The sequence below is a fragment of the Colobus angolensis genome, unplaced genomic scaffold (assembly GCF_000951035.1).
Source record: "Colobus angolensis palliatus isolate OR3802 unplaced genomic scaffold, Cang.pa_1.0 Scaffold19, whole genome shotgun sequence".
In the NCBI taxonomy this organism is placed as follows: Eukaryota; Metazoa; Chordata; class Mammalia; order Primates; family Cercopithecidae; genus Colobus; species Colobus angolensis.
In genome coordinates, this window is record NW_012115043.1 from 9,546,008 (window position 1) to 9,573,394 (window position 27,387).

At 38.5% G+C, this 27,387-nt stretch overlaps 2 protein-coding genes and 1 long non-coding RNA gene across 4 annotated transcripts in view; 1 reads left to right on the top strand and 2 right to left on the bottom strand.

Moving 5' to 3' along the window:
* C2CD4A (C2 calcium-dependent domain containing 4A) overlaps positions 1-929 on the bottom strand; it is a 1,885-nt gene extending 956 nt beyond the window's left edge. Inside the window, exons 1-2 of the mRNA XM_011940568.1 lie at positions 818-929; positions 5-325 (exon numbers count right to left, since the gene is read on the bottom strand). Coding sequence (XP_011795958.1) covers positions 5-296 — 292 coding nt within the window. The 5' untranslated portion in view covers positions 297-325; positions 818-929. The remainder of the gene's footprint in view (positions 1-4; positions 326-817) is intronic.
* A 5,618-nt stretch (positions 930-6,547) lies between these two features.
* Positions 6,548-7,308, bottom strand: LOC105510586. The gene is made up of 2 exons (XR_001001579.1): positions 6,968-7,308; positions 6,548-6,853 (listed from the first exon to the last, which is right to left on the bottom strand). It is a non-coding gene; the product is annotated as an uncharacterized LOC105510586 (long non-coding RNA).
* Positions 7,309-7,342: 34 nt separating this feature from the next.
* VPS13C (vacuolar protein sorting 13 homolog C (S. cerevisiae)) overlaps positions 7,343-27,387 on the top strand; it is a 187,757-nt gene continuing 167,712 nt past the window's right edge. The window contains exons 1-3 of one of the 2 annotated variants that reach the window (XM_011940470.1): positions 7,343-7,537; positions 20,578-20,621; positions 23,558-23,600. In XM_011940470.1, the coding sequence (XP_011795860.1) occupies positions 7,438-7,537; positions 20,578-20,621; positions 23,558-23,600 (187 nt within the window). In that variant the 5' untranslated portion in view covers positions 7,343-7,437. The remainder of the gene's footprint in view (positions 7,538-20,577; positions 20,622-23,557; positions 23,601-27,387) is intronic. The other variant, XM_011940469.1, reaches the window with a different exon arrangement.

The following is a 27,387-nucleotide window of genomic DNA, read 5'->3' on the forward strand; positions in this document are numbered from 1 at the left end:
ACACGGGGCAGGTGCGGCAGCGACAACGCGGCCTGCGAGCGCGGGTCCCAGTCCGTGCGGCCGGCGCCCTCGTCCATCTCTGCTTCTTCGACCCAAGAATTCCGGAATGCAGCCAAGGCCAGGCGGGGCACGAGCCGCGGTGGGATGCAGAACTCGGGGATGCGGTCCGGAGTGAGCACGTTTGCGCACGCGGCGGTGGTACGAGACTTGGCTCTGCGCGCCCGACCCGAGAGAAGCCAGTCTCCGCTCCGCCGAAGGCACTCAGGACCTAAGCGGAGTCGCTCCAGGCACCACATCTGGCCACACTCTGCTGGAGCTTGTCTGCCTGCAACGCACAAAGGCACAAAGATCGTCAGAGCGAGCCCCTCGGGATGCAGTAATTCCTGTCCCTTTTCTTCTATTAATACTTTCGGGGTGTTTCTTCCTGCCTTTCCCGAAACAAGTCAAACTGCTCGGCATGCTGCTGTTGCAAACTGTTTTTCAGTGAGCGAAAAACAATTGTTTTTCCCTTGTCCTATCTCAACGCCGTTGTAATACACACTTTGGAGCTTGTTTTAATCTCTATTCGCCCTCGCTGGCCTAAGGCAGAGATTCACAAAATACTGGATTGTAACTTCAGTCGCTCTGCTCTCTGTGCCAACGATTGCCTTGCAATCGTTTCCTGACTCTGGACTATAGCTGTCTAGTCCTCAGCTAGAATTAAAATAATTGTTATTCCTTCCGGGAAACTGTGGCTTGGTCTCCCCTTGCAGAGGCAAAGAGCCTCAGACGAATTCCCCGGGGAATTAAGAAAGCCGATGCGTCCCTCTTGAAATACCTGAAGTCCTGCGTCAGATGGGTCTCTGCACCTTTCTGCCTGGGACACCGACCAGGAGAGGCGCTTAGCCGTTGGGAAATTCAAAGCGCGCGCGGCAGGGTTCAGCACCAGTGTTCAAGGACAGCCGGCCTGAGCTTTTATACTTGTTGCCGGGAGCGCGTGCCAGTGGGCCGAGCAGAGGGACGCTGCCTGGTAACCTGACGCCAGGCCCTCCCCTTTCCCTCTGCCACGTGGCTGGATTTGCTTGAGCAAGGCCTGGAGACCCGGTTCTTTCTCTCTCCGGCTTCAGGTGAAGGTGTTTTCCTCGGAAACCCGGAACAAGTTTCTGTTTCCTCACATGCAAAATGGTATTAAGTCTCTACTATACCGCAGAGTCATTGTGAGGATCGACGGGCGTAATGAATGTGAACACGTAGAAGTACTCTACATTCACCATTAAAATGAAGACAAGACCGGTTTGTCTTATTCTTGCCTAATACCCTTCCCCGAATCCAGCTTCCCGTTTGCCCAGCTTTCGAAGTTCTTTACTTGCTTTCCGGTTGCCAATTCTGATTTTAGATGTTCTTTTCTGATTATAAACCACTCTGGGTTAGGGGGAACATTTCATGTCTTGATCGGGGTGGAGTTACAGAGGTGTATCCATATGTAAAAAAAATCAACTAGTGTACACTTAAGATTAGAGCACTTTATTGTGTGTACGTTATGTATCAATTAAAAAAATCACAACCTACTTCTTAAGCCATGTGTGCTGATTTTTTATTGGGAAAATGTACACTTGCATGCATCTGGGCAGTTGGAATCATCCTTTGGAGATGCCCTGACCACATCTGGCCTTTCTAGGCTGTGCCCACCAGAAAGACCCTTTTCCTTCCTTTTGAAAACTAACCTGTGTTCATTTTGTAAGAGAGTTGCTTCCAGTTAGCTCAGGCTGAAAGAGATCTGAGGCATTTTGTTCAGCGTTCAGGCAGATGTTTCTGCCTAAGATACTGCCTTGCAGATTATTCACTTATCTAAATAATGTTTAATGAATTAAATTGAATTCATGCAAAAGTGATTTCAGGATAGGGCATGTGCATTTTGTTTCCAGGACACACAAGCACTGTGCTAGATGATTTACATATAGTCTGTAGAACTGTCACAGAAACCCTGCATATTCAGATCATCCTTCTTTTATCGATGAAAACTGAGTCTCAGAGGTCAAGTACCTTATCCAAGTCACATAATGATGGGAAATGGAGGAAATAATACCTACTACTGGGTATAAATGAGCTGTTTGGGGAATTAATATAATAAAGTAAAATACTTTGCACCATGCCTGTAACATGGTAAGTACTAAATACATAGAACTGATTATTATTAATAAAGATAGAAGGAAAGTTGTAAAGTATAGTGGTTAACAAAATTGGATCTGAAATCGGATCTACTGTTAATGCCAGAATGGTGGCTATGCGACCTTGACCAAGTTACTTAACCTTTCTAAGCCACAGTATCAAATTTAAAATTCATAATAGTGTCAACCTACAGGGTTATCATGAGTATAAAGATAATGAATATGAAGAGTTTAGCATAGGGCCTGACATACACAATGTCAGATGTAATATTATTATTATAGAAGACAGCAAATGCTCATTAGTTCATTCATTCAAAACAATATGTACTGAATGTTTTCTGGGTTCCAGCCACCATGCTAGGCAAGTGGATACAGGTTGTCTGTAAAAGATCATTATCAGCTATGTAAATCCATAAATGATGGAATAAAATGATGAGGATAAACTATTTGAATTCCATCTGGGTGAGGCAGGCGTGAGAAGAGACTACTGAACTTTATTTATTTATTTATTTATTTTTAAGACAGGGTCTCACTCTCTTGCCCAGGCTGGAGTGCAGTGGTACAGTCTTGGCTCACTGCAACCTCGGCCTTCTAAGCTCAAGCAATCCTCCAACCTCAGCCTCCCAAGTAGCTGAGACTACAGGCATAAGCCACCACACCCGACTTTTTTTTTTTTTTTTGGAGAGATGTAGTTTCAACATGTTGAGCAGGCTGGTCTTGAACTCCTGGGATCAAAGTGATCTGCCCACCTCAGCCTCCCAAATTGCCAGGATTATGGGTGTGAGCCACCGTACCTGGCCTGAACATTACTTATCTGTTTCTAGTAGGGGGCAGGATTAATGAATGGTTCTCTGGATTTACTGTGCCCTTGACTAGCTATGCCATTTTTTTTTTTTCCTTTTGAGACAGGGGCTCACTCTGATGCCCAGGCTGGAGTGCAGTGGCACAATCATGGGCACTTCAACCTCAATTTCCCAGGCTCAGGTGATTGTCCCATGTCACCCTCCTGAGTAGCTGGGACTACAGGCATGCACCACCACCTGGCTCATTTTTGTATTTTTTATAGACATGGGATTTTGCCATGTTGCTCAGGCTGGTGTGAGCCACTAACCTAGCCTACTTCTTTGTCTTAAAATCACCGCTACTCTTTGCCGAAATTCTTGGGCCGGGGCTAAATCTATGGGAAAAGTTTTACCAAATTATATACTTGAGGGCCATGTGCATGTGTTCTGACTCAGCTTTTCTCATGAGACAAGATGTTGTTAGCCCTGTTGAGAGCCCTTGTTTAAAGTGATTAGGAGCACATATCAGAGTTTACAGTCTGAGAAGCTGGCTGAAAAGTTGTTAAGCAAGTTAATGAACCTGTTTGAGCTCAAGTTATAAAATGAGGGTAGTAATACCGACCACATAAGATTGTTATGGGGGTTAAAAATATATGCATGAAAATGCTTGGCTGGCAGTTAAGCGCTGGCTAACAGCTATTATTATTATTATCATTATTTTATTATGAATGTTTGCTTGGCCAGGGATTAGCTGATTCACACATGGATTCCTTTAGAAACATTTTTCTCCTCAGGCAAGCAAAGCAGATTTACTTTGTTTTTATTAATGATTCACCTTCTTTAGTAAAACCTTAATAGCATTTCCTGTACATGATTTCTTGAAAATAGCAGAGATTTGCTGTTGTGTGGCTGGTCCCTGTGACCCTGTTAAGCCTTATGTTTTACTTAACTCGGAAGCATGAGCCAACCACCCAGTACTTGGGAGGATGGTGTAACAGGGTGCCCAAAACACACAAATCTACTCAGAGGAAGACAGTCACTGTTCCAAGCTCCCAGCTGTAGCTGTGGGAACATCCAGTATTGGAGCTGGAAAACAATTCTGTAAAGTGAGCATAAATAGATAACATACCATTGAGAACAGAGGTGCTCTAAGAGTAAAAGGAAATTAAACATTTTACAAAATATAGGAGGTTGAGTGTCAAGGAAAGCAAGAAGAGAGATTACAACCAATAAAAGACCAGTGTTCTGACTTATGCACCTTGTTCAACACAACTAGAGTATGGAGTACTGGAAAGAATACAGAGCAGGGAGTCAGGACACTTGGGTTTGGGTTTTTGCTCTGACAGTCACTAACCTGTGGGACTTTGGGCAAACCCTTAATTCTCCCTGGCACTCAGTGTCTCCATCTGTCAATTGAGGGGGTTGGATTAACAGGATGATCCTCCCTCTGGCACTAACATTCTACAATCCACTCCCGTGCTTTCTTCTAGTTAACCTCCCTAACTTTTCCTGCAGTCCATGGTGTCATGGCTTATACTCCAGCTTTCTCCTCCATTTCCTTTCCCCCAGATTCTTTGTGCTTTTCTCCAAAAACTCTAGGGTTAGGGAATAGGGTATGGTTAGTGTGAAGTTTTTTTTTTTTTCCAAACATTTTTCAGTTAATTTTTAAGTGTCCCTAACCTATATTTCTGTTTTTAACAGAAATAATATCTTGCTCATCTGTTTTTGTTTAGTCCCTCATTGAAGTTTAGTCCTGTAATTTCCTTTGTTGTCATTCGCATTGTTCTTAAGCCAGAATGAAAGCAAGAACTAGAATTAATTAGAATGCTCATTTTCTTTAACCTCTGTATCCAAATTGTTTCTGATATAATGCCATACCTAAGGGTGCTAATGGTGTTTCTTGACATTGGTTATAGTTTGTTTTAAATTGGGACTGTATATTTCTGACTTGTTAAATAATGGAAGATTTGGGGCATTATTGAATGCACATAATCAATCCCTTAAAACATGCTGAAAATGGAAAATGGTAAAATTTAAAGCTTTTTATACTATATGGTACTAGCATTTTTTTGTACCAAAAATTTAGAGCCAAATTTTCCACTGAGATTTATTTTTTCTGCCATGAACAGTTTAAAGTAAGATCTCTGAGAATGACTAATAGCCCAGTGTTGATTAAATTGTGTAATTACTGGAAGAGAAAAGGGTGGCAGTGCTCAGGGAAGCAAAGGAAATTAATATCTGCCGTGTGATTTTGGGTAAGTCACTTAACATTCCCGAGCTTAATTTTTCTATAAAATGAGGACCATACTACCTGCATTATTTACCTCACAGATCTTTTGTGAGGATTACACGAAAATGCCTACCTTCGCATGATGACATGACGCCTTACGAAGTATAAATGAAACATAATAAAATTTAATGATGCATATGAAAGCACATTTACACATTATTCTTTCAAAATTATAACGTCATACCATAGAACTGTAAGGAATTACTTTATTAGACAGAACATTAGTGTTCCTCACTTCTCCCAAAAGATTGTGCCTGTTATTCCACCTGCTTGACCAAGCTATGTTGCCTGTGCCATCTTTCCTATCATCTTATACTGTTATTCATACATCCTTGGATTGGTTTCTTTCTTAACTTTGTATGGTACATGCCTTACGTCAACCAGAACATATATTGCTTCTTTACATTCCTCTTGGTGCATAGTCAGTGTGAATGTAAAAAGGAAGCGGGATTGTTAGGGTGTATGACGAGAAAGAATCTGGAGAAAGTTTGAAGAGAGTGTTCTAAACACTGGGAAGTTATTGGATGTTTTTGAGCAGGTGACTAACTTAAGCTCACCTGTGCTTTGGGAAACCAAGTCTGGTGTTCATGAGAATAGATTGGAGGAAGGAATAACTGGAGGCTAGGAAGTGAGTTTCAATGAGATGGCATGGTCCGGAAGAAAAACATGGAGAATTTAGGAAGGATGGCGAAAGCAGAATAGACAGGTTGGGCTGTTACTTGGTTGTGGATGGTGAAGAAATCCAAAGTACTTACTAGTATTTTGTCTGTGTGACCAGCAGGAAAAACAAACGGTTAAGGATTTATCTTCTTAAAGTAGACTGCAGTATGCAGGAGTGGGAGAGGAAAGTGATCTCACTGGTTAGAACTGACTGCGTCTTTCTTTGTACCTTAAATTTTATTTAATACACAACACCAATTGTAGCCATTTTTATTTTCTTTCTTCTCCAGTGGACCTTAAACTTAAAGATTTTTCTTTGTGATCCTGTGCAAGCCTAGGTTGTTTAAGAAAAATACACGAATATTTTCTCAGACACTTCCTCGTCGCAAAGCACTTAATAAATGCTGGTGACTACAAATAACCAGCATTTCTTAGATTTCTTTGTTTACTGTATCTCAACAACTTTTGGAAGTATATTTTAAGAAAAAATGTCCAGTTATCTAAAGAGGTGAGTGTCAATGGGTGGTTAAATTTCACAAGGGTTGAAAGACCTTGTGGTATAAAAGCTCTGCTTTTAAGGTCGTGCTACATCAAAAACAGTTCAACGATAGCATGGAAGAAAGTGACATAAATAACAAGTAACTCATATTTAAAAAGGCACTACTACGTTTTGTTTTTTATTTCTGTAATGAGATAGGTAACTAGTCAGTGGCTAGTGAATTAAAAGCGAATCTTAGAGAAAGGGGAAAGAATGAGTTTCCCACAAAACGCGTATATTCAGTTCTCATTCTATGATATCTGCCATTTGATGTGGTTCTGTTCCCCTCCTCTCACTTTTAAATTTTTTGTCGCGCGCCAGTGGTCCCAGCTACTCGGGAGGCTGAGACAGGAGGATCCCTTGAGTTCAGGATGTCAAGTCTGTAGTGAGCTATGATTCCGCCACTGCATTCCACCCTTGGCAACAGAGCGAGACTCTGTCTCGAAAAAACAAAACAAAAAAAACCTGTGTGTTTCCAAGAAGCAGAGACCAAGCCCCAGGCGGAGTCAACTCCAGCAGCACAAGAACGCAGTCGGTCCTTTTCCCCCACCTGATCCAGAGGTACAAGGGTGGTTGCCTAGGTGACGCTCAGCGCACACTCCAGGCCCGGCGGCTCCGGACAGAGCGCTGCGGCCGGAGGTCAACAGCAGGTGACGGCGGGAAAGCAGAGCGGCCACATAGATGACCCTGTGCTTGGTAACTCTTGCCCTCCCTTGTTCTTCTCGAAGGTCCTTTTTTTCTCGTGCACGGCTGCCGAGACAGGCTCAAGCTAACTTCCCCTGCGCGCCTCCGTCGCGCCCCACAGAGGGCCGGGGCTGCGACGCCCACAAGGCCTCGGGATCAGTAGAGGGCCTCCGCAGCTACCGGCGGGGCGACGGCGCGCCTGCGCACAGGCGGGGTCACGCGCGCGGCGCCGGGGTGGGCCGGCGCCGGAGGGGCTGTCATTCGCAGCGCTGGTCGCCGCCCTCAGCTGCGCCGGGCGGTTCCGGCTCCTCCCTCCCAAGCTGCCTCAGCCCCACCATGGTGCTGGAGTCGGTGGTCGCGGACTTGCTGAACCGCTTCCTGGGGGACTATGTGGAGAACCTGAACAAGTCCCAGCTGAAGCTGGGCATCTGGGGCGGTAAGCGAGAGGGGCGCGGCCGGCGAGCTGCGGCCGCTGAGGGCCCAGCCGAGGGCTGCTCCGTCCGGGATCCTGCCCGGGCCCTGCTCCCTCCGCCGCCCGAGACTCCCCATCCGGGTGCGGCAGGTGCTGTACACGGGAGCTTCTGCCGCCCGCGGATTCTCGGGGTCCCAGTCCCGACCCCGGCTGGGGAGATGCGGCGGGATCCCGCCCGCGCTGCCAAAGTTCCCACCTTTCTAGTCCCCCGAGGCCAAGCCCTGGCCCTGCTGTCCCCGCCCTGCCCCTGCCGTCCCCGCCCTGCCCCTGCCGTCCCCGCCCTGCCCGTCTCTGTGGTCCTCTCGCTGCACTCAGCGTGGCCCGTTTGGCCCTACAGCATAAAGACAGAGCCCTTTCTCTTTGGTACCGCGTGGAGTGAGCATGCTTGTCTGGTCATATACGCTCGAAATGGCACTAAGGAAAAAGAAGAAGGAAATTGCATTTCGCAGTTATCTTCACTATCATTTTACAGGGAGCAAGAACTGGGTTCCTTCTCTTTAGGATTACCGGGTTTGAGAGGAATAGGCAGATCTTTAAGAAAGGCATATGCTTAGGGATTCTTACTCTTAATGCTTTCAGCTCCTGTGAAAATGATTTCTTCCTTTAATATTTACTTTTCCGTCAATACGAAGAGGAGTTTGAATTTTGTTTTGGAGCAATAGAGAGAAATTCAAGCCTCGACCAACATCGTCATTAATTAGGTGTCTGCTTGGTTGTATGCCCAGGAATTTATGCCAAAGTTTTTATCCTGGAGATTAAGCGTATAGAAGTATTCAATAAATAGTGTACTTAAACATGCACTCTTCAACAAGCTTAATCGTTTGCATGAATTACGTGTTAAGCTTTGAGGACTTTGGGACTTTCTCACTGATGTGGGAACTCTGTCAGCTTTGGAGGAAGATTCAAAAAACGACTCAAACGTATGGATCTACTTTTAATTCAAGGAGCAACAAATAGCTATAGACTTCCCCGTCCGCTAGGATAACCACTAGCCACTGTAGCTGTTGAGCACGTGATATGAGGTTAGTGCTAATTGAGACGTGCTGTTAACATGAATTAAAACATCGTTTTGAATAAGTGTTACTCCTAAAGAAGTAGGAGAAAAAATATAATACCTCTAATTTTTATGTTGCTTATGTGTTGAAATAATATTTGAATATATTGAGTTAAATTAAATATTAAAATGTATTTCCTGTGTTTTTTAGTTTTACTTTTTTTCTTTTTAAACCTGGCTTCTAAAATTTATAATTACATATATGGAACATATAGGGTGCAATTCTGTTTATAGAACCGTAAGTGATACCCTGAATTGCGGAAGAGCCTGTTTTTTTTTTTTTTGAGACAGGGTCTTGCTCTGTTGCCAAGGCTGGAGTGCGGTGGCAAGATCATAGCTCACTGCAGCCTCCAGCTCCTGGACTCAAGTGATTCTCCTGCCTCAGCCTCCCGAAGTGCTAGGATTACAAGTGTGATCTGTAGTGCCTGGCCAAGAGCCTGTTTTTAATAGGTGGCTGATCATTTGATTGGTTCACTGTGGTTTGCCCAACAATACAATAGTCCCTTGGTATCTATGGGAGATTGGTTTCAGTACCCCTGACCATACCAAAATCGGAGGTTGCTCAAGTCCCTTAAATAAAATGGCCTAGTAGTTGTATGTACCCTATGCACATCCTTCTGTATACTTTAGGTCATCTGTGGATTACTTATAATACCCAATACAAGTAAATGCTATGTAAATAGTTGTTCTATTGTTTTTTAATTTGCATTATTTTTATTGCCGAATTTATATTTTTTATTTTTTCCCCAAATATATTTGATCTGCAGTTGGTCTGCAGTTAGTTCAATCCGTGAATATGGAGGGCCTACTGTACATACTTTGTTTATATCTCCCCACCACACTCAATACAATGTAAAAGAAAGGGAAGTAAAGAAAGATAGATTTAAGGAATTAAATGACCAGCACCTTATGCAGAAATCAAGTGTTTCTTCAGAATACTGGCAATATCATTTCCAGTGATTCCTTATAGTTTGTAAACATTTGAAATTTGAAAATGCACTGGAGTTGCAAATCTGAAATCTGAATAGGCCTAGTGAATGGTGTGCTGTGTTGGACAAGCCACTTAACTTATTGGGCCTTAGTTTCTTCATCTTAATTTAAACTTTTATAGAAAAAATATTTTAAATTCTGAGAAGTTAATATATAATAATATTTTAAATAATATATTTTAATAGAAGTTTAAAAGTTTAAATAATATAATATTTTCATGTGATTACTCATTTTAATGTTATATTATGCCGTATTTACTTTAGACATTTTCTTTTTAAGAAGATAAAACGTATGGATCTAGTCAAAGGTTACGTTGCCATCAAATGTTATTCTCATTTATCTTTAAAGTTGGAGGTTGGAGTAGGTAACATCTAAGGTGATGCCAATATTCTGTTCTTCTAATAATGGTTTTACGATGACATTGAGGAGTATACTGCTTGAAGATTTTGAAGTTTTTCACAACTGAAATTAAAAATGTAATTTTATGTTATTTCCCCTTTTGTCTTTTTTTGGTGAAATCTAGAAAAGAAGACTTTCTTTCATCTCATTTAAAAATTTTTAGAATAGGGTATTCTGCCAGTGGCCAACATTAACTTTATAATAGGTCTGAGCAAATAAACCCATTTCTTTCACATGTTATGTCCAGTGAGCAACCAGTCAGGGATTCTCCTAGCTTTATCAGCTCACAGCTCTGCCTCTATAAAGTTTTGCTGCCTTTTATTTTTGTGGTTGCTATAAAGAAAACTAGAAGTCACGAGCTTTTATCGTTATTGCACAATCTGTTGTTGATAACCCTAATTTCTCAATAAAATTGGAAGGCAAGATTTCTGAGTTGATTTTGCCTGTTCTTTCAAAATATTGCTAAAGAAATTTGTCTTCAACTTTTTTGGGTATACAAATGGGAATATTAATTTAATAAAATAGCTGATATTTTATGATATCCATGATGTTGACAAGTTTTACAAAAATTGAAAATTCTATCTAATCTTGTTTGACAACTATTTGCTTTAGCAGATAAGGTTTACAGTTCACAGAGTTTTTTGTTGTTGCTGTTGTTGATTTTTCAAGTCTTGAGAAAGGGAAAAATAATTCATCTTGTAAATATTTCACATACCTGATCTTACTATTCTTTAGAATCAATTGATAAACTACTTTGATACATCTTAACTGGTATATCTAACTAGCCTAAAGCAGTGATTTTCAATGGGAGGTGACTTTGTACCCAGGGGATATTTGACAGTGTCTGAGACATTTTTGGTTGTCACACTGAGGGAAGAAGTGTGCTATTGGCATGTAGCAGATAGACCCCGGAGTACTAAACATTCTACACGGAGTACTAAACATTCTACAATGCAGAGGACAACTTCCTGCAATGAAGAATTGTCCAGCTCAAAATGTTAGTTGAGATACCCTAATCTAAGGAGAAGACTGAGATTGTCTTCTGCATTTGTAAGGGACCTCCTGGATGCTGAAAAAATTGTAGTAAGGAGTTAAAAAGGACACGGAAGAAGTAGGTTACTCTTCTGAAATCTATAATTCGAGAGAGAAATTGATATCTTAAGTGACTGAAAGGTATCATGTCAATAAAAATGCATAATCTTTGCTTGGGTGATCTTTGGAAGTAGTTTTAAGAATTGAAATATTGTGTTAACATGATTTGGAAAAGATCATACTGTGCATATATTCACATATATATATAGACATTCATAATGAAATTTACAATTAAAAAAGGTTGAGAGGCTGGGCGCCGTGGCTCGTGCCTGTAATCCCAGCACTGTGGGAGGCCGACGCGGGCAGATCACGAGGTCAGGAGATCGAGACCATCCTGGCTAACATGGTGAAACCCCATCTCCACAAAAAAAAAAAAAATACAAAAAATTAGCTGGGCGTGGTGGTGGGCGCCTGTAGTCCCAGTTACTCAGGAGGCTGAGGCAGGAGAATGGCATGAACCTGGGCGGCAGAGGTTACAGTGAGCAGAGATTGCGCCACTGTACTCCAGCCTGGTGACAGAGTGAGACTCTGTCTCCAAAAAAAAAGTTGAGAAGGTTGGGGAAAATGACTGGAATGTCCAGAATCAGGAAGTATACTTTAGATGTTGCCTTTAAATTTGAGAAGCAAAGCAAATAAACTTGTCTTTCTGTTTCTATTCTTTATAGATTTAATGCCAAGCAATTCTTATGTATTTTTAAAAGTAATTTAAGCAGAATTTCCTTTTAAAAATCCTGGCCACTGTGGATAATTGAGACCTTGATTATTTATTAGCTGTGGGATCCTGGGCACAACATTTCAATTCTCAGTCTCCTAATCTGTAAAGTGGATATATAACACTCAATGTATTTGTGAGATAGATTATGTCAAAATCTTTTGTCATTGTTGATGATACTATAATAATAATGATTAACAAACCTAGCTGGGTGATGGAAAACAGTCTTTGTTTTATTTTCATAAGGAAGTTTCTTCTAACTTCAGACTTTTAGAGGCATTAATATTCTTCTTCTTTTTTTTTTTTACTTTTAAGTTCTGGGATACATGTGCAGAACGTGCAGGTTTGTTACATAGGTATACATGTGCCATGGTGGTTTGCTGTACCTATCAACCCATCATCTAGATTTTAGGCCCTGCATACATTAGGTATTTGTCATAATACTCTCCCTCCCCTTGCCCCTACCCCCTGACAGGGCCTGGTGTGTGATGTTCCCTTCCCTGTGTCCATGTGTTCTCATTGTTCAAATCCCACTTACGAGTGAGAACATGTGGTGGTTGGTTTTCTTAGAGGTATCAATCTTCTATTGAGTGATAATTTTGTGTAGAGCTATAATTACATATCTAAACATTTCTTATTTTCCAAACAAATTTCTTTAAAATAAAACCCCTATTTGCCTTTGAATTTATGCTTATACTTTTACAGTATTACCTGCCAGCTAGCTTGTAAGTCAGGCTTTCAAGGTTCAGAAAAGTGCTTGGTGCGTATGTACTGCCTACGTAAGTAGGAAGGTTCATGTAGATTTTTGTTCGCCACAAACTGGTACCAAGAGATAAATTGCATAGCCCTTAGCTATTGAGATGTGTCCAGGATATAATTGTTTTAAGGGTAACATATTTGAAAAGGTATGTTGAAATGCCACATCTTTTGCAATTTGATTTGAGTAGTATTGCTGCAATGTAGAACCTTCGTCAGTTTGATTTTTCAAAATGATTTTCTGTGCAGTCAGCAGGAAAATCCTCCAGAACTCAGAACTCTGTTGTTTTCAATTCCGCTGGACAGGTGGAATCAACATAGAGGCTGTGACATATTAGATACCAGGGTGACTCTGGTGACCAGGAATAGAAGCCAAGTGCAATGCCCTCAGAATTTGTGGCCCTGCAAACAGGACTGAACCTGTGCTGTTTACTCTGCTGTCCTTTATCCCACTCCTGATACTTCCCCTTGAGCTGCCAGATATTGTTGGAGCAGCGCGCCTTAAGAAAGGAGAATGAGCACTGGACTGGGAATGAGCTAACCTCTTTAATCTTATTCCATCTCTGATTCTGTCTAGTTGTGTGGCTTTTGGCATGTCTCTGACAAGTGGCCCTTGGTTGCTTATCTGTAAGTGAAAAGGTTAGACAAGGTCATCTCTTCTGTCTTTAAACTTTTGTGATTTGAGCAAGGCAAGAACAATGTGAGATCCTTCATTGGATGAGTGGTACCGCCACTTCCTCCACATTCATAGTGAGAAAAGGTAGTTAAATAATGTATCTTTATCTTTCATTTTGCTCTTCAACCGATATTGGTGAGTAAGGACCCACAGTCAATGAGAGTGACAAGATAAATGAAGTTCCAGGCTCATGCTAATATACTGTATATATATATCTAGTATATATTAGACTATTATATATATTAAGTATATATTATATATATTATATATTGAGTATATACTTAATATATCATATATATAGTCTAATATACTGTAATATATTATCATAAGAGGTACCTACCTGTAGGGCAGCTTGAGAATGAAAGAAAAAGCAGCTCTTTTTGCTTTTTTTTGGGCTTTGACACTGGAAAGATGGCAGTATCTAGGTATTTCTAAACCTGTAGAGGGATTTTCTTTAGTTTTTTCCTCCCAGCCAACACTTAGTGTAGTGGAGGCCACATTTCTCATTAGCTTGTCCTATAGCATATACAATAAACAATAATGAAAAGGTCGATAGTATAATATATATTTAGGCTCAGTTACTACCAGTTAAAGCAGTGCGTAAAAATTTCAATTTAAATACCTTTTCACATATGTAAGTAGCATTACTAATTAAAAAATCACTCCTTGTCTAGAACTAGAACTGAGAATTGGTGCTTTGGTAACCATTCTGCTAGGAAGCTCTACCACACTACTCAATATTATGGGATCCCTGAAGTGAATTGAAAGGGAGAAAGTTCAGTGGTGATGTTGCAGCTTTCTACCTTTGCCAAAACTTCCTGTTGCAGTACGGAAATGGGAGGAGTGAGAGTCAGAGTTGTTTCCTTTCTTTTTCCTGTCTTCCTCTCTGAAGACAAAGTCACTGTGAACTCATTAAAAGGAGTCTAGATTGGTTAATTTGGGTTGACTAGCTAGATTCATTTGAAGTGAATAGCTGTAATATTTTCTTTGGTATTCTTTTTTTTTTTGTTTTTTTGAGATGGAGTCTCGCTCTGTCACCCAGGCTGGACTGCAGTGGCCGGATCTCAGCTCACTGCAAGCTTCACCTCCCGGGTTTACGCCATTCTCCTGCCTCAGCCTCCTGAGTAGCTGGGACTACAGGCGCCCGCTACCTCGCCCGGCTAGTTTTTTGTATTTTTAGTAGAGACGGGATTTCACCGTGTTAGCCAGGATGGTCTCAATCTCCTGACCTTGTGATCCGCCCGTCTCAGCCTCCCAAAGTGCTGGGATTATAGGCTTAAGCCACTGCATCCGGCCTGGTATTCTTTACTAAAACATAAATCATTAAAATAATTTGATTGATGCTTTAAAAAACTGTTCAGTCATCTACTTTAGCTCACCTCCTTGGAAAATGAATGTGTCAGAACACTTGGATATGCTTTCAAATAAATAATGTTTATCTTATAGATACATAAACAAAATCTTAAAAAATAAGTACATAGCATTCTTTATTTCACTATTCTTTATATGCAAAGCTAGTTTCATGGAATATGGCATGATGTTTGTTGGATGGTTTTTGTGTTTAATCGCAGTTTTGGATTAACCTCTATGTTTTATATTAAGAATGTTAACCTGGGAGTCGGGAGACATAGATTCTATTCTTAGTACTGCCACAAAAAAAAATTGTATAACCTTGGATAAACTACCAGATCTCTTTAGACTTTAATTTCTTCGTGTATAAAGTGAGAGGGGCTTAGATTTGAAAGTCTTTATGGTCCCCAGTAGTTCTAAATCATAACTTCAGAACTTCTGTCTTTTGAGGAAAAAAATAGATCTTTAAAAAATACTAAAATGACCATTTTGTAATACCATCTCCTGCATCTGTTTTCCCCCATGGCACTATTTTTTCTTCTGGTTATGCTCTGAACATAACCCCCTTGACTGTATCCTGCCTTTCTGCCTGTGCCCTTGTTACATTAATTTTAGTTATTTTTGTTTTGGATTTTTTTACATCTCTTTGAAAATACAGAAACCAAAAGTGGAACCAACAACCACACTGGCCTGTGAATGCTGAATCTGATTCTTTTATGGCATTTTTGTTTTCCAGGGAGGTAGAATTACCTTCTAAATTAAAATCCTGTGCCCTTTATGCTCTGCTATTTGGAAGAACAGTGTTATTCTGAACATAGCATTGAGTGTTTAAGATTTGGGCCTTGGGACTACCACTTACTATTAGGCTGCCATAGAATTCTTGGGCTAGTCATTTAACCTCTCCAAGCCTCAGCTTCTATTGCTTAATATATACAACCTGTTTCTTGCCTAGGAGGCTGTGAGGATCAAGTAATGCTATATATCTGAAAGTGTTTTCTAAAATACAAAGATTTATGATCTTATTGTAGTTGTTTCCACCCCAGTACAATATGCATTCTGAAGTCAATATTTATTGAGTACCTACTCTGAGGAGAATCAGTAAGAAGTTTATAATCAGAGTGGGGATTTATATAAAGTTAAGTGTTAAGTACCATAAGAAAGGTATTGCCTGAATTTCTGCAAAAGTTTAGAGAGATTATTTCCGGTTGGAGGTATTTAACAATAGGACTATATTTCTTACATTTATTTTGTAGGCCATTATTTAAAAAGCCATTCTTGGACTTAGGCAGGCTTTTCCATATTGTGCCAGTACCATTTGATTTTTGTTTATAAATATACTAGCTTGGTTGTTTTCTATAATTTAGCAACTATTTCTACTTTTTTTTTGCGATGACTCCAACTCTTCGTGTCATTTGCTAATTCCATTTTCATCTTCTGGTTCATTGAAGAAGAATACTAAATTTTGATACAGGATTTACCCTTTTAGTTTTTTTTTTTGTTTGACACTGGGTCTTGCTCTGGCTCTGTCGCTGAGGCTGGAGTGCAGTTGCATGATCCTGACTCACTGCAACCTCTGCCTTCCTGGTTCGAGTGATTCTGCTGCCTCAGCCTCCCGAGTATCTGGGATTACAGGTGCCTGCCATCATGCCTGGCTAATATTTGTATTTTTTAGTAGAGACAGGGTTTCGCCATGTTGGCAAGGCTGGTCTTCAACTCCTGGGCTCAAGTGATCCAATCGCCTCGGTCTCCCAAAGTGTTGGGATTACGGGCATGAGCCACCGCACCCGGCCCTTTTAGTGTATTTCTTAAAATGTCTTCCAAGATTGGCTTTGAAACTATGGTGACTTTCTAGCAGTGTATGCACATCCAAAATATTTGTAGTTTATTACTGAGAATCATATGGGGTCTCTTCTGAAGCACAGCCTACTTACTAAGCGTATTGTCTACCCTCCTCTCATGGGCCTGTCAGTCCAGCATAAGGGAGATCACTTCACAGAATTTCCTTGTCTGTCACCTTAGTCTGTTTAGACTTGGCAAGATTAGAGCCACTTGATTTGGGACTGGCTTTAGAGCTTTCCTTGCTGGCAGAGTTAAGTTTATTCATCTCCAATTATTAGTCACCATATCCCTGTTTTTTTTTTTTTTAAGATTAGACATAAATATTTACCCTTCCTTCAGTTTTTTTGAGAACTTTCTATGACTCCTACATGTTCTTAGCCCTGATCTGGCTATAGCAGTAAAGTTATTTACATTGTATAGTATTATTATGTTGTCTTAAGGTAGAAAAGGAAAATGAAATCTTTTTCATCGGTGTTCAGTTAAATATAAAATGGTTGATTTTTAGGGGAGATCTGGTTTAATCTTGGTCTTATAAATTCTTTTTCTTTAAACAGGATTTCTGGAATTCATAGGATATGGAATGACACTGCTGCATATTTATCAGTCAGAATAGCATGCAGTTTAGTGGAGAGTACTTGTTAGTCCAGTGCCTTACCAAGATAAGTGCTCATCTACTGGTTGCATGAAGGAATGCACTTTTACCTCTTTTCACTGGTGCCACTGTTAATCTGAATTATGCTGCTTATTCTTTCCCTATTCTTTGTATTAGAACCAGAGCTCCTCCTTCAGTGCAAATAACTTGGAGAATGTATTCTGCTTATTTCACTGTTACAGTTACTGTTTGTTAGATAACATTCACATTTTCAAAGAGGAAGTATGCATTTGTTGGACTGAGTGGCAGAAACAGATACTTCTTTTTTTGTTTTTTTTTTTTTTGAGATGGAGTCTTGCTGTCGCCCAGGCTGGAGTGCAGTGGCACCATCTCAGCTCACTGCAACCTCCGCCTCCCGGATCAAGTGATTCTCCCGCCTCAGCCTCCCGAATAGTTGGGATTAGAGGCTTACGCCACCATGCCCGTGCCCAGCGAATTTTTGTGTTTTTTTTTTTTTTTAGTAGAGACGGGGTTTCACCATGTTGGCCAGGCTGGTTGCAAACTCCTGACCTTGTGATCCACCTGCCTTGGCCTCCCAAAGTACTGGGATTACAGGCGTGAGCCACCGTGCACCAGCCAATATTTCTTTGTTATTCTTATGTGTCTAGGGATAAGGCAATACTAGATATAGAAAAAATTTATATAAAAATATTTAAATCATATTGACATGTGAATTTACTTTTGTTTTATTTCTGCATTTTCCTTCTTATAATTTCCATAATAATTTCACATAAAAATAATATCTACTCATAAAAACTAGAAAATACTGAAAAACATTAATAAAAAATCTATCTTTAATTCTACCACCCAGTAGTAATAATAAGTACAATCTCTTTTTGTCTGCCAGTCTAAATATACTTGTTTAACTCTGTTAGCCATATTGGTAGTTTTCAACATTTCACATCTTAACTACCACCTGCTGTCCTACTACTTGATCAAACAAAGTGTCACTGCAACAGAAACAGCCCATTTTTTATAAGTATATTTATATTTTTACAAACATTATGTTAGTGCCTTAACAATTGTTATAAAGACTTCATCCCCAACGCAGATGATTTCTGATCACTCCTGGTGACCCTTGGCCCACCAATTGAGAATGACTAGGTAGAACAGTCAGAATTTATGAGCAGGGTTGAAAGTCTGCATATGGGCCTTAGATCTTACTAAACTAGTTTGGATGGCTTCAGATAGGCACTACCATCTGTGCAGATTACCCTGTGGGGTAGAATAGACTTCTCAATTGTAATTTTGTGTCATTCATCATGTGACAGATTTGAATCCAGGAATATTTGTCTTCATGTAATTTTAGTGCATATATAATATGTAAGGACTCTTCCCCCTCTGGTTGCTGAACACACTAGTCTTCCATGACTACTTTATTATTCCTACATCTGGGCAGTGATGATATCCTGTCAATTCTGCCTCCAAAATAACTCTTTACTGCGACTCTACCTCTTTGATCCTGAAGTTACTGCCTTATTTTAGGTTTTAATTTCTTTTCAGTGTATTATAGAAGTTTCCTGACTGCCTGTATTCTTTCATTTCCCTCCTACTATTTACTATAGTATTTTCTTACCATTTGTGAAGTTTTTTTCCTCTTTTCTTCCTTCATTATAGTTTTTGACAACTTATTTTAGAAAATTTGAGAACTGTACACACACAGAAAATGAACTTTATTACATAGAAATAACCACTGTGAGCATTATGGCATCTTTTTTACAGTTTTTCATTTTTTTCTGTGTTTGTGTGGAATGCACACACACTGTGCATGTATAGATACTTTTAAAATTAGGTCAATCTGGGCATTTTTTTACTTCTTAAAAAACTCAATATTCTATGAACATTTCCCCATGTCTTTCTACTTTTTGTTTGTTTGTTTGTTTGTAATAGATGTATTGTGAGTTACGCCTTCTTGCTGGACATTTAGATCTTTAGGTCCTTCTTTCCTTCCTTTCCTCTCTCCCTCCCTCCTTCTGTCCTTCCTTCTTTCCCTCCTAATACTGAAATATCCTTGTAGCTAAATTGCTTGGACAGATCAATAGTTACTCCTTAGGACAGTTGAATAATGATTCTAAAATAACATAATCTCTGTTATATATATTTTGTCTCTTTGTTTTGGTGGGTCTGGAATTTTTTATCCTGAAAGCTCTTCATTAGTCTGGCCCTTGCCTACCTTTCTGAACTTATCTTGTATCCTTTTCTTATACCCTCCAGTTATACCAAAACATATGTGCTTTCTAAAGTGTGCCTTACTCACACTTAACTATTTGCCCTCTTTTCGTATCCACCCAGTAAATACTACTTAAGCCTTCCAGCCTAAACCTGTGTGTGTTCTTGATTTCCCTCGGCAGTTAGGTGGCTCCTCATTTTCATCTTGTGTATGCTTCTATTGGAATATTTCTAAAATTTTAGAGAATTGTTAGGTTGGTGCAAAAGTAGTTGCAGTTTTGTCATTAAAAGTAATAGCAAAAACCGCAGTTACTTTTGCATAGTCCCCTCTACTAAGCTGTTTGAGTGCCTTCATAGCAGGGGTATTGTTCTAGTAATCTTTCTCTTTCCAGCACCTAACATATAATAGGTGCTTAATAAATGTTTAATAATTTTGAGATCTGGGAAAAGCAGATCTCTAAAATGACATAAACAAATCAAATATACTTTTAAATTCACTCCAAAATACCCAGAAGAAAAAGTTACTTGATTGAAAAAGATTAATGGGGAGTGTAGCTACTATAGGTTTTAAAAAATATGTCATAAATTATTAAGAAAACAGATAACAGTAATTTATGCCTGCATTTAATGTTGAAACTATAGTTTTATTGGCCTTAACATAATTTAAGTGAAATGAAAACTTTTTCCTTAAATTTTTATGTGAGCATGAATATTTAAGTATTGTGTATCAACAAATATAGGGATAGTGTTTAAAATTTGAGTCATGTAATAGTATTTTTATAACTTAGCATATGAATATAATAAAAGTTGGACTGATTAAGAATATTAGAAGCACATACAGTAATCATTGGGAGGGTAGAATGTTTGGAGACATGAAAGACTAACACCATGTTTCTGAAGAAAATGTTAATTGATGCCATATTAAATAACCCAGGATGATTGATCTGACCTTGTAATCATCTCTTTTATATCTTGAGATTTTGGCTTAATCATTCAAAATGATGGCTACTTTCTTTGTCTTAAAGTTCTTCTGTCCAAAAAGCTCCCACTTCTTTCCCAATGTTTGTTTAAATGTTAGCTAGTTTAATATTTTATCATTTCTTTTACACTGGATTAACCTATAGTATGCTACAATTAATAACTCGTGAGCATATATAGCAACTGTTTTGTGCTGGGAACCTCTTAAGTCAGCTTTGTTTATCATTGTATTCTTAACACTTAGCACAGTTTCTTAGTGGTTGGCACTACATTATGATAGATTTACTAATTGGTATGTTATTGTAATATTTTTCTCTTTTTCTTTTTTTTTTTAAAGGAAATGTGGCTTTAGATAATCTACAGATAAAAGAAAATGCCCTGGTAAGTTTTTTTAAACTATGCTAATAACTCACTTAATTTGGTAAGTTCTTAGAAACCTTTGCTTACTAGGCATCTGATACCAGGTACTAGATAAAGTGATAGAATCACTCAAAGGATTACTTGTTTAACTATTTGCTGTTGGAAAATCTGAGATTAAAGATTTAGAAATTGTTTCCCCTAATAATCAAAATAGTATCTCTTGGAAACTGAGTGTTTCTCCTTAATCTAATTTGACTATATAGTTTTGTAGTTTACTTTTTCCTTATAGAAATATTTTTCTTCGGAAGTATCTTTACATATTTTTGAGATAAATGAGGACTTTATTTTAAATAACATAGCTAATAATTATATTTTGGAAATATATTGACAGTCTGGCCTTATTATAGTAATATTAAGAGGTAAAATAGGATTTTCTGGACTCCAGCTCCAGAAAGTAATTTGTGTCATTTATTGTTGAGTTGAAAACAAGCAAAACAATGCCCTCCCCCACCAATTAGGTTTCTGTTTAGCTTATTCGGCTAAATGTGAGTTTATGAAGTCACTTAATGAGTTTATTGTTTAAGTTTTGCAGGTTTCTAACCTCTTATTTTAATTTTTTAATTTTGTGAGATGGAGTCTCAGTCTGTTGCCCAGGCTGGAGTGCAGTGGCATGATCTCAGCTCACTGCAACTTCCGACTCCCAGGTTCAAGCAGTTCTGCCTCAGTCTCTCTAGTAGCTGGGATTACAGGCGCGTGCCACCACACCTGGGTAATTTTTGTATTTTTAGTAGAGATGGGGTTTTGCCATGTTGGCCAGGCTGGTCTCTCAACTCCTGACCTCAGGTGATCCACCTGCCTTGGCCTCCCAAAGTGTTGGGATTACAGGCGTGAGGCACTGCACCCAGCCTAACTTCTTAATTTCTTTGATCTTTTAGCATGAGTTTAATTATCTATACAGTGGAGTTAATTATAAAGCAATATAATAGCTCTGTGTCTTTGTGGCTTGAATAAGATGAGAAGTAGAGCCTGGCCCATAGTAGGTACTCAAAATATTTAAATATTTTTCTCTTTTTTTTTTTTTTTGAGACGGAGTCTCTGTCACCCAGGCTGGAGTGCAGTGGCGCGATCTCAGCTCACTGCAACTTCCGACTCCCAGGTTCAAGCAGTTCTGCCTCAGTCTCTCTAGTAGCTGGGATTACAGGCGCGTGCCACCACACCTGGGTAATTTTTGTATTTTTAGTAGAGATGGGGTTTTGCCATGTTGGCCAGGCTGGTCTCAAACTTCTGACTCCTCATGATCCGCCCATCTCGGCCTCCCAAAGTGCTGGGATTATAGGCTTGAGCCACCGCGCCCGGCCAACTTTTTAAATTTTAAACAAAAATTTAGATCTTCTGATTCTGTTGTTATAGATTGAAATAGAGGTTTTTTTTTTCTCTATTTATGACAATATAAATAGAATTGTAGTGACAGGATATATATCTAACATACTTAGGAGACAAATTATTTGAACTCTGTTTTAGCCTAATTCAAGTTTTGGTTATAATTAAATATAATAAACTATTTTGTAATTTATATTTTTAATTCAAAGTAGCTTCTTTCCCCAGTTAAACCAAATTGATGAGTTTTTAATTTGATATGGGTTCTTTACATTTATTTTGTGTGAAAATTATTTCGGGAGGATTAAAATGAGCATGAGACCACGTTTTTGTAGTTTGCCATTTGTATCCTGTATAATGCGAATTCCCTTGAATTTATCTTTCCTGTCCTCCCGGAGGACAGAGCTGCTCTTATTGGCAGCAAATAATTTTTTTTTTGGTCTAAAAAAGACTTTTTATGTAAAACTGTTATAATAATATTCTGTTCAATTCCTGTTTACATAGAGTTCAGATGTAATCAGATGATCAGGTAAATTGATTATTTTAGTTAATTATTACCTATATTTTGGTGGTCAGATTTTTATAGTATTAGTATATATTAAGTTACAGCTAACAGAAAGGCTGTACTGACTGGTTTAATTTTTAAAAATTCTAAAGACTTAGATGATCATTATGGATATCAGTTATTGTTTAGTATTCTTTGAACAAAAACAGTTATTTGAACTTTCTAGTTGTTTGAAATATAGGTAGGTGAAAGTTCATTATTATTTGTTGGTACCTGTCTGTAACTTATCTAAATGAAATGCTAATTTGGTAAATAATACATTGGGAATCTAGCTTTTCTTTTTTAAGATTTTTTAATTTATTCATTTACTAAATATTTGAGAGAGAACTGTTGTTCAGTATTGTTTTCAACTAGTTTATGCAAAAAGACTCTCTTTTTTCTGTTCTAGAATTTCAGATAAACATTGTCCATGTGTTTAAATTCATTTGATTTAATTTAATTTCCATTTGATTTGGTTTACTTAAAACAAGTAACCAGTTTACCTGGTTATTTACAAACTTTTTCTATTTTTCCTATTTATCATTTTGTTTCTCTTGTGAATTCTTTCTTTAAAGTCAAAGGTTAAGTTATAAATTTTTTTTTTGAAACAGAGTTTCGTCTTCTCACCCAGGCTGGAGTGCAATGGCGTGATCCCAGCTCACTGCAACCTCTGCCTCCTGGGTTCAAGCGATTCTCCTGCTTCAGCCTCCTGATTAGCTGGGATTACAGGCACCTGCCACCCCACACCAGGCTAGAGATGGGGTTTTCCCATGTTGGCCGCTGGTCTCGAACTCCTGACCTCAGGTGATCCACCTGCCTCGGCTTCCCGAGTGCTGGGATTACAGGTGTGAGCCACCACACCAGGCCTATAAAATGTTTTTTTGGACTATAAAACATATCTTTTATGAGTTACTCAAATATAGAAAATTTGTTTTTTTTTTCTTTAGAGATGTGTATTTAAATGATCACACAAAAGTGATTTTTGGGTTGGCTTAATAATTTAAGATGTCCTTTACATTTTCTCTTTCTTCTGAAGAGTGAATTGGATGTTCCTTTTAAAGTCAAGGCTGGCCAAATTGGTAAGTACTTTAGTCTTCATTTGAATTATTCTTAGTCCTTTCCGTTTTCTATTTTGCTTGTGTTATTTAACATAAAACAATTTGACTAAAAATGTGAGAGTTTTTTTTTTTGCTTATGTTAATTAGAGCTTGTAGAGTTCTGAGCCTAATGTATATTATATATAAAACGTACATACTTCTTATTTTTTTTATGACCAGGTAGAAAATGGAAGGATATTTGAACTGCAATTGCATTCTTCAGGCTTTGGTTCCACCACACAAAACATATCTTCGTTTTCAAATTAGATTTCCAAGTTTTATGTGCTTTTTCTTTAAATGTGAAAGTAGTATAATTTGCGAACTCTAGTAGATAAACTGTAAATGTAGCTTATTTCCTTCATGTTTTGTTCAACCGTTTTCACTTGATATATTATGCAGCAATGTGCTATGGAGGATATGTTTTGGTAAGTACAAAGTCTCTCTCTTTGCAGTTAAACTCCTACACTAAGAACATCTCTAAGTAAATATATGTCTTTGTTGAATACATTTTTCAATAGGAAATTTAATCTACAAAGTCTTCCCATCTAGTCCATGCTATCTGGTTTTTATTTTTATTTATTTATTTAATTTATATTTTTTTAAATTTTGGATTTAGGTTGTTGATGTGTATGTTTGTTACATGGATACATTGACTGACAGTAGGGATTGGGTTTCTAGTGCATCTGTCACTCACATATTGAACTTTGTATCTAGCAGGTAATCTTTCAACCCTCACCCCTCTCCTTCAATCTCTACCCCTTTTTGGAGTACCCAGTGTCTATTATTTCCATTAAATTTTTTTGTTTTTAATTTTTGTGGATGCATAGTAGGTATATATATTTATGGGGTACATGAGATATTTTGATACAGGCATGCAGTGTGTAATAATCACATCAGGGTAAATGAGGTTTCTATCACCTCAAAGTATTTATCCTTTCTTTGTGTTACAAATAATCTAATTAATACTCTTTTAGTTATTTTTAAATGTACAATCAATTATTGTTGACTGTACTCACCCTGTTGTGCCATCAAATACTAGGTCTTATTCATTTCATCTAACTTTATTTTTATATTCATTAACCATCCTCCCCGTTACCCTTCCCAGCCTCTGGTAACCATTGTTCTACTCTCTGTCTCCATGAGTTCAGTTGTTTTAATTTTTAGTTCCCACAAGGAAGTGAGAACATGTGAAGTTTGTCTGTTTGTGCCTGGCTTATTTCACTTAACATAATGACCTCCAGTTCCATCCATGTTGTTGCAAATGGCAGGATCTCATTCCTTTTTATGGCTGAATAGTACTCCATTGTGTATATGTACCACATTTCTTTAACCATTCATCTATTGATGGACACTTAGGTTGCTTCCAAATCTTGGCTATTGTGAATAGTGCTGCATTAAACATGAGAGTACAGGTATCTCTTCAATATACTGATTTCCTTTCTTTTGGATGTATACCTAGTAGTGGGATTGGTGGATCATACAGTAGTTCTGTTTTTTGTTTTTTTTTTTTTTTAAGATGGAGTCTCACTGTGTTGCCCAGGCTGGAGTGCAGTGGTGTGATCTCGGCTCACTGCAAGCTCCGCCTCCCAGGTTCACATCGTTCTTCTGCCTCAGCCTCCCGAGTAGATGGGACTACAAGTGCCTGCCACCATGCCTGGCTACTTTTTTGTATTTTTAGTAGAGATGGAGTTTCACTGTGTTTGGATGGTCTCGATCTCCTGACCTTGTGATCTGCCTGCCTTGGCCTCCCAAAGTGCTGGGGATTACAGGCGTGAGCCACCGCGCTTGGCTGGTAGTTCTATTTTTAGTTTTTTGAGGAACCCCCAAATTGTTCTTCATAGTGGCCGTAATAATTTACATTCCCACCAACAGTGTACAAGGTCTTCCTTTTCTCCACATCCTCGCTAGCATTTGTTATTGTCTATCTTTTGGATAAAAGCCGTTTGTACTGAGTTGGGATGGTATCTCATTATAGTTTTGATTTACATTTCTCTGATGATGTGATGTTGAGCACCTTTTCATATACCTGTTTGCCATTTGTATGTCTTCTTTTGAGAAATGTCTATTCAGATCATTTGCCCATTTTTAATCAGATTATTAGATTTTTTTCCTATAAAGTTGTTTGAGTTCCTTATATGTTCTGGTTATTAATTCCTGTCTCTTGCTTGCCCTGGCAGTGTCTTTGTGGAGCTCAGTGTACTGCAAAGGCCACTGTGCATCTTTATGTGTGTGTGTACCCATTGTTTAGCTCCCACTTACAAGTGAGAGCATACAATATTAGATTTTCCACCGTTGACTTGATTTACTTAAGATAATGGCCTCCAACTTCATCCATCTTGCTGTAGGGGACATGATTTCATTCTTTTTTTATGGTTGCATACTATTCCATGGTATATATGTATCACATTTTCTTTATCCAGTCAATTGTTAATGGACACTTAGGTTGGTTGTGTGACTTTGCTATTGTGGATAGTGCTGTTACAAACATATGAGTGCCGGTGTCTTTTTATATAATGATTTATTTTCTTTTGGGTACTCAGTAGTGGGATTGCTGTTTCTATTTTTAGTTCATTGAGATATCTCCATACTGTTTTCCATAGAGGTTAAACCAGTCTACATTTTCACCAACAGTACACAACTGGTCCCTTTCCTCTGTATCCATGCCAATATCTGTTATTTTTTGGTTTTTTAATAATAACCTTTCTAGCTGGTGTAAGATAGTATCTCAGTGTGGTTTAAATTTGTATTTCTCTGATAATTTGTTATGTTGAACATTTTTTCATGTGCTTGTTGGCTGCTTGTATTTCTTCTTTTGAGAAATGTTTGTTTATGTACTTTGCTGTTTTTAATGGGGTTGTTTTCTTCTTGTTCAGTTGTTTGAGTTCTTTGTAGATTCTGGATATTTGTCCATTGTTGGAAGCATAATTTGCAAATATTTTCTACCTTTCTATAGGTTGTCTGTTTACTGTGTTGATTATTTCTTTTGCTCTGCAGATGATTTTTAGTTTTACTTTTTAAAAATTAATTAATTAATTAATTTAGAGACAAAGTCTTGCTGTGTTGCCCAGCCTGGAATGTAGTGGCACAGCCTCAACTTCCTGGGCTCAAGGGATGCTCCCACCTCTGCCTCCCAAGTTGCTGAAACGACGGTGTGTCACCATGCTTGGCTCATATTTGTGTTTTTTGTAGAGATAGGGTTTCATCATGTTGCCCATGCCTGAACTCCTTGGCTCAAGTGATCTACCCGCCTTGGCCTCCTAAAATGCTAGGATTACAGGTGTGAGTCACTACACTTGGCCTAGAAGCTTCTTAGTTAAGTCCCACTTGTTTAATTTTGTTTTTCTTGCATTTGCTTTTAGGGTCTTTGTCATAAATTCTTTGCCTAGGCTGATGTCCAGATGAGTTTTTCCTCTAGGAATTTTATAGTTTCAGGTTTTATGTCTAGGATTTACTTTAAAATATATATAAATTACAACCCAAAATGACTTACTCTTATAATTTTACTTATGCTACATCCTTTCTCCCAGCTTCATCACCCTGCTATTACACCATATCACTTTTATTCTTTATTCAATATTCTGTATTATAGGAAGGCTTTGTCTTTCACTACTCTAGCATCTCTTAGCAATTATTTGGATAATTCTGTTTGGGTCATTTTATATGACATATATGTTTCCTTTTAATATATAAGAATATTTTTATGTTTTTGTCTCTTGAAACAGGATAAATTTTCTTAGATGAAAAGCATGTTTAGGCATGTGTCATCTTT